Consider the following 7,515-nt stretch of genomic DNA (forward strand, 5'->3'; position numbering starts at 1 on the left):
AATGAAAATCCTTATTTTAAAACTATTTATTACAGGAAAGCGTTATGATGGCCCAGAAGTAGACGTTTGGTCATTAGGAGTTATTTTGTATACTTTGGTTAGCGGTTCTTTGCCTTTTGACGGTTCTACCCTAAGAGAGCTGAGAGAAAGAGTATTGCGTGGCAAATATAGAATACCGTTTTACATGTCAACAGATTGTGAAAATTTATTGAAAAAATTCCTTGTTTTAAATCCACTTAAAAGAGCATCATTAGAAGTAAGATATACCTTTAGTTGTAAACCAAACATATTTTTTGAACTTGATTAAGTGTATCGTTTAGATTAAAACAATATTCTTCAATTTGCGCTTTACTATTGTTTATAATTCTGAAAATGTATTATAGGTCATCATGAAAGACAAATGGATGAACTTGGGTTGCGAGGAAGATGAATTAAAACCTTATGTAGAACCAGAACAAGATTTCAAAGAACCAAAACGAATAGGTATATCTTCAATCAATGCCTCAAAGTCACTATTAGCTATTAAACTTTAAAATTGTTTAATGTGTATTTACTTCATGTATAATTAAAATTTATATTTAAACCCCTAATTTCCTTGTATTGTTCTAGTCTGTCGAGTTACAGAAATATTAGTTGGCATGGGTTATAGCCGTGGAGAAATAGAAGAGAGCTTATCTCAAGCTAAATATGATGACATATTTGCCACTTATTTGTTACTAGGAAGAAAATCAAATGATGTGAGTATTCGTGTTTTAAGTAATAGAGTTTGATTTTATTAATTATTATTTTGTCCCATATAGCCTGAAAGTGATGGTTCTCGATCTGGTAGTTCATTATCTTTGAGAGGAATCACCGGACCAAATCCTGGCGTGAATAACACCAACAATGTAGTGGCCGTGAACAATACTAATCAATCACCATCACATCGAGGTGTGCATAGATCAATATCTGCTACCAATTCCAAACCTAGCAGAAGGGCTTCATCTGGTGGTGAGACTTCTGCTTTGACCACAAACCATCCAAATTCTAGCAATGTTCCTGCTACCAATAATACGCCAAACAATCAACAAACAACCCATAACTCAACAAATAAAACAAGTAATAGTTGAGTGTTGTTAAGTTTTTTAATATTTGAATTCATAAACCAATGACATAATTGCCTGAAACATTTTTATGTTGTTTCAAACAAATTTATGTTATCCTTAATTATTATTGTATCTGACAAATGAGTGTTTTTAGGTACCACCAATTCAACCAATCACAATCATAATGTGGCCATTCCAAGTACTAATTTCAAGCGTCAAAATACTATTGACGCGGCCAGCATCAAAGAAAATACGGCTCGACTAAATTCTAGACCTGAAAATATAATAGGCATGTCTACTTGTATTTATTATTACTGATTACATTTTTATTATACTTCTTTATAACATTTAGCAAGCAATTCCTGTTCTAACTGTTAATTGTTTTCTTAGGAACAAAACAACGGTCAATGGCTCCTGGAGGGTCAGTGGGTAGAAGGAGTACAATTAGTTATGATGCTAAAGCAGCTGTTTCAACTCCTCCCGTGATGGATCCAGCAAGGTACACCTTTGACAAAGATCACACTTAAAATGAACACTCGTATAATAATAATAATAATAATAATCATAATAATGTTATGTAAAATAACTTTTTATTTATGTTTTCTTGTTTCTCCTTAACACTGATTAATATTCCGTTATTATAATATAAACATTTGTTCATTCATTTTATTCATTTTATTCTATTCATTATTATTGGTGGTAAGATGATAATTTTGAATTAATGTTTGCAATGCATTGGTAATCGGGTTTAGTGCGTTGGCTGTACCTAATTCTGGTTCTGGATGTGGAGATACACGATCCAAAGGTCACGTCAAATCTGCTTCTGTGTCTAGTGCCACAGAACATGCCACAGAACCTCCTGCCCACCCGAGGTATTCCTCCCGTTCATAATTTTATAACTGTGGCTAGATTGTTATACTGTCTTTTAGAACGTATCAAATGCATGTTGTGTATTGTACGCATTTTAAACATTTGAAAACTCTTGAACATATTGTTCCTCAAAAATACTCTTTACGACTAGAGTTTTTCTTTTCAAAATCCATTTAGTAAAATAAAATATATTTTCTGCGCTGCTTCCTATTACTTTGGGATAGTTCTAAATTGTGCAAAATGTACATTCTATGGAAATACTACTCTTAGCCTTAAATATTTGTGCATGCATGTGTTGTTCATACATCAATTTAATTGGATTGCTAACTATTATTAATTTTTAAATTTCTAACTAATCATGGATTTATAAATGATTATTTAAATTAATAACCTCATTGCTATGTTAATAATTTTCAATAGTAAATTAATAATATATTAAACATTAAAAGAAAGCTTCTAAAACTATTAATGATTTAGTTAGGTTTGCATGATTTTGTATTATTGTTTTGCTACTACTAATTTTCAAATAGTGGGAAGAAACTGGCAATTTCACTACGAAGAGTGTTTGTCATTTTATAGCTTTTTACAAACTGACATCTTATGAATGAAACTATTGCATAAAATTATTTGATAACCGACATTATTATTGAAAAACTGGAAAACCTTGTAATTAAATAATGCAATATTTTAAATTATTGCAATTATTTAAAAAAATATTGTCTTGTTGGTAATTTAAATACATTTGGTACAAACAGACAATTAATTTATGTTTTCACATATAAAATGTGTTTAACCATGAAAATTCTATTATTTTTTTTTATGACAGTAATGTCTTTAAATTATAATCAGTTTTTTAATTTTACTGTCATATCAAATTGTACGGTTATAGTTTTCTTGCTCGTACTTGTGTGGATGTGTATGTAAGCGTATTAATATGTTTAATGAGAACATAATTAGTTTATAATGATTTTAATATACTTATTGATTATATAGGGGTGTTACTGTATCACCTGCATCACCAGCAGTCAATAGCCGACAGCCATTCCCGAGAAATGTGCCTAGTCGCCAAACCTTCCATTCAGGTCAAAACAGACATAGAGGTTACACAGGCGTTGGACCTACTAACAATACTGGCAGCCCACATGATCCATCTGTGCAAAGGCCATCATTCTTTTCAAAAATATCATCCAAGTTTGTTAAACGGTAAGTGTGTACTTATATATTAATATTAAAAACTCATTGCTCCTTAAATTATAATTTTCATTTTATAAAATCCTGAAAATTCTTTATCTTATAATTAAACATTTTCCATATATTTCTAAATAAGGAAAACATAGGTCACTGAAGTAAATACTTTAAAGTTTAAACTATATTTTAATTTTTTTTAAGTGATTTTTTAACATATTCAATTTAATTTTTGTAAGGCCTATGTAACAAGTGAGGTGTTTAAAATCAATTTAACCTATTTTAAATTATTATTGTTTTTAAACTCTATTTTTAATGCTTGCATTATAATTTCATAACTCTAAAATTATTCTATATACTTAAATCCAATATAACATCCATCCACTTCTCCACTTTTTTAAAATTAAAACTGCAATGAAAAAAACCACTAATTATTATATACTTACTAACAGTGATTGCATTTTACTCGCAGAGGCCTTACTTGTGAAAGCTTGTCTTAATTATTATTATAATATTTTTTTAAGTTTTATTTAGCATATTTAGGACAATTTTGTGTGCCATATATCATTCAATAATTAAATAATTTTAATGATTTGCATATATACATGTATTATTAGCGAACCTTGCATAATTGTCTCAATAAAGGCAGCGCTCAAAAACAATTTTTATTCATAAATTTTAACACGTAATAATCTATTGGCTAGCTTTCACACAGATACGGTCCCTGCACAGATTATTATTATTAAATTTTTTTATGTTTCTGTCATTTTTTCCATCTTGTGATCGATGCTTTTTTGTGTATATGTGTGCAGGACCACTCCCCATTAATATGAAACAAAAATACCAAATAAAAAAAATCATACATCCATATCCATTCATATATCACACGCATGCTACCACTAAATTATGAAGAAGACAAGCAAAAATGGGGCAGGCAGGCACTTAACTATTTTGAGACAATTATGCTGGGATGCCGCTACTCGCCGTTGACATGCTTAGATCCGAAAGTTTTAAAGTTATATATTTGTGTATAAATATGTGTATGTGTGTGTGTGTGTGTGTGTGTGTGTGTGTGTGCGTGCGTGTGTGCGTGCGTGTATGTGTATAATTGTATATGGATACATTTTATATTGTTCCAAATGACTATAATCAACAGTTACATTTTTGTCCAGTCAAATCAATAATAACTTATTCTCGTTTAAACCTCATAATTTATGTTGATTGCATTTTGTAATATTAATTTTATTTTATTTTTAATTTAACTGCATAAGACATAATTTGTCATTGTGTTTTATTATATTATTATTACTAGATAGTATATGTATTACTTATCTCTACAGACTCTAAATTGAAATTAAACTACTTATATACATATATACTATATCTTTAAACAAATATTCATATATGTATATATAATATATTTCCAATAACAATTTTTTTTTCTATGTATTTTCTAGTCCCCGAATAACTGTTGCATAATTATGTATTTTATTATTTTAATCGTTTTCTGGCCTATATTTTATTACTGTATACTACAATGATACATATATTATTATTATTATAATTATTATTATTACTATCATTATTATTATTATTAGTTATAATTATTCCTTAGTGTACAAACATTATTTTTAAGCCAATGTTATTGTCTTTGGATTTGTAATAAATTGTTTGATATGTGGCATACATTTGTTTTTTTAAGTTAACACACCAAAAGTGTTTTGTACTGAGTATGTTATACCTTAAATCAATTGTGTATATAATTATAACACTAGTGTAAATCTACACATTATTTTGCCTCTATAAATTGGCATGGCAGCTGCACGATGCATAGAACTACTATTACAACATGAATTACTTATGAAATATTAATTTAATTTGTTGTGTATATAATATGCATAACAATAATATATAAACATTTATGTTTATGATGGATAAAATAGACCTTATACTAATAGATGATCTTTCTCAATATTAAATACATTTTTAGCTGTGGTACAATACCACACAGTTTTACAGCCAACATTGATGCCAGTTGTGCCTGACTGCATATGCGCAATTGTATAAAAACATTATATACTATAGTATAATAATATTGCACCTATCTAATGAGCATGCGCTTTGTAATACGGTAATATCCAAACAGCGCAGTCATGTTTCTATGAGAACTAGTATAATATTCCATCTATTAGTATAAAGTTTATAAATAATTACATATATCCTGTTATGCCATGACAAAAATATATATTAAAAATCCTTAGGATAGATTGTTCATCTGTTTAATTTGTGTAATGTGTACACTTAAGTTATCATCAGGTGTTATGGATTAAATTGTCATTTCACATTTATTATGATTTATTTTATTTACTTATTATTTTATGTTTATGTTTTTGTTTTGTTTATTTTATTAGTTTTTTTTATATTTTATTTCAGGCCAATGGATCAAAATCTGCCCAAAAATAATATTGTTAGGTATGTAGATTCAAAACAAATTTTGCCTGACATAGGCTAGTCCAATCGATTACTAACTTATTGTTTAGATTGTGCTAACTAAAACAAAAAGTAAATAATAATTGTAATCTAATTCAAAACTTTTAATTAACCTTTTTATAATACCACAATGGTGAGCCAAGGTACTATACATAATGTTGGCCAAAACCTTGGTTTGCCTAAGATAAAAACAAAATTATTTAGGTTTCTAAAATTTGTTTGATTTATTTTTACTTTATCTTTATTTGTTTTTAACAGTTTTTACTAAATCTATTTTTACTTTATTTGTGATTATTTAAATATTAATTATTCATATACACTGGTGACTTTATGTCTGATAAGTCATGATATACAGATTTTATTCAAAAAGTGGATTCATTTGAGCATTACACTGTATCCACTTCTCGCAAAAAATCAGTACTTCAAAGATAATGTCCTGTACACATTCAAATTTTAACTTTGACAGCTAAACTGTATGAATAAATAATAACTAAACAAACCACCAACGTTGAAATTATTCATTCATGGTTGTGTTTTTTTATTTTGTATTTGTATTTGTATTTTTTTTTAGAAAAATCTTTTTCGTGTCATGCAATGGCTCTTAATTCAATAACTTTTTATTTTATTTTTACTTTCTATATTTTGATAGTTATAGAATTACTTGTTAATTGAATCGTTAGATTTTCTTAAAATTAAAATATAAAATTACATGTTCTAGAACAGTCTGTTTGTAAATGTAAAAAAAATTGTAATATCCATGAGTGACCTCATAAATTCCTCATAAAATAAATGATGGATTATAATGGAATGCTTAAATTATTATACATTTTTCTTAAAACTGAAAAGTCTGTTGTTATTACCTAACATTAAAAAATAAATAATAATAATGATTATTAATAATGGACAATATGTCAATGTTATATTATTATATTTCATTTACTGCCCATCTTATAACTTTTTAATGGTTATTTGTTAGAATTTTTGTTTGAATAACTTTAATTTATTTAACTTTAATCATATTTTCTTTGGTTAACGAATTTAATCAAATAATATAAGAAAGGTGATAGGTTTATGACATATCTTTGGATCCTTGATTTGGCTCAACCAGAATACTACATGATATTAATAATATGAAAACTAAAACAAAGGCATGCTGTTATATTAAATACTCCATTATTAGTTCAAAAGTTGAAAGGTTTCTTTAAGATCACACGATACTTGCATGTGTTGTTCGCGTCTTATTAGTGCAAATGATAGTAAATTTTACGCTCAGCAGAACTCGAGTAACTCCGTTAGTTGAAAAATTAGAGTGAATTGACTTCTTATAAAATTTAAAGATAAGATTATTATCTAGGCAACCTCATGGGCTTTTTATTATATTTTAATTTTAAAGTGAATTATGAGTATTTTAAAATTTAAAATTGTACATCTTAAAATACTCATAACTTGCTTTAATATTGAAATATAATAAAAAGCTCATGAGGTTGAGGTTGCCTGTTCTATTCAGAATAAGATAGAACCACTCGGTCAACCAAAACATGTTTTTCCCGTGTATCCCTAACACAATCCGGACATCGGTGAAAGCGTTAGCATAGGCACCTGACGATGACTGTCGGCCAATCAGAGAAAGCATAGCCATCGCATGGGGGGATCAGGCACTGTTCGGCGTCTCAGTCTACATTCGCGGAGCTGTTCAACCTTATTCTGAATAGAGTATTGATGATAATCTTACCTTTAGATTTTATAAGATGTCAATTCATTATAAATTTTAAATTGACGGAGTTACACGTGTTCTGCTCAGAATATTACGTTTAGTTCTGTTAATTTAAAAAAATTAGCGAATTGACCTATTATGAAACTTGATGGTAAGAACATTATCTGTGTT

The 7,515-nt window shown here is 28.2% G+C and overlaps 1 protein-coding gene across 5 annotated transcripts in view; it reads left to right on the forward strand.

Annotated features, from left to right (window-relative positions):
• The window catches only part of LOC100166936 (serine/threonine-protein kinase MARK2), a 51,334-nt gene that overhangs the window by 38,150 nt on the left and 5,669 nt on the right, over positions 1-7,515 (forward strand). The window contains exons 9-17 of one of the 5 annotated variants that reach the window (XM_008189267.3): positions 36-256; positions 384-483; positions 610-737; positions 801-1,098; positions 1,240-1,374; positions 1,476-1,584; positions 1,838-1,957; positions 2,949-3,158; positions 5,574-5,612. In XM_008189267.3, the coding sequence (XP_008187489.1) occupies positions 36-256; positions 384-483; positions 610-737; positions 801-1,098; positions 1,240-1,374; positions 1,476-1,584; positions 1,838-1,957; positions 2,949-3,158; positions 5,574-5,612 (1,360 nt within the window). Of the gene's footprint in view, positions 1-35; positions 257-383; positions 484-609; positions 738-800; positions 1,105-1,239; positions 1,375-1,475; positions 1,585-1,837; positions 1,958-2,948; positions 3,159-3,952; positions 4,827-5,573; positions 5,613-7,515 lie in introns of those variants that run through there. The other 4 variants (XM_008189266.3, XM_008189269.3, XM_008189268.3 and 1 more) reach the window with 4 other exon arrangements.

This window comes from Acyrthosiphon pisum, chromosome X, assembly GCF_005508785.2.
Source record: "Acyrthosiphon pisum isolate AL4f chromosome X, pea_aphid_22Mar2018_4r6ur, whole genome shotgun sequence".
In the NCBI taxonomy this organism is placed as follows: Eukaryota; Metazoa; Arthropoda; class Insecta; order Hemiptera; family Aphididae; genus Acyrthosiphon; species Acyrthosiphon pisum.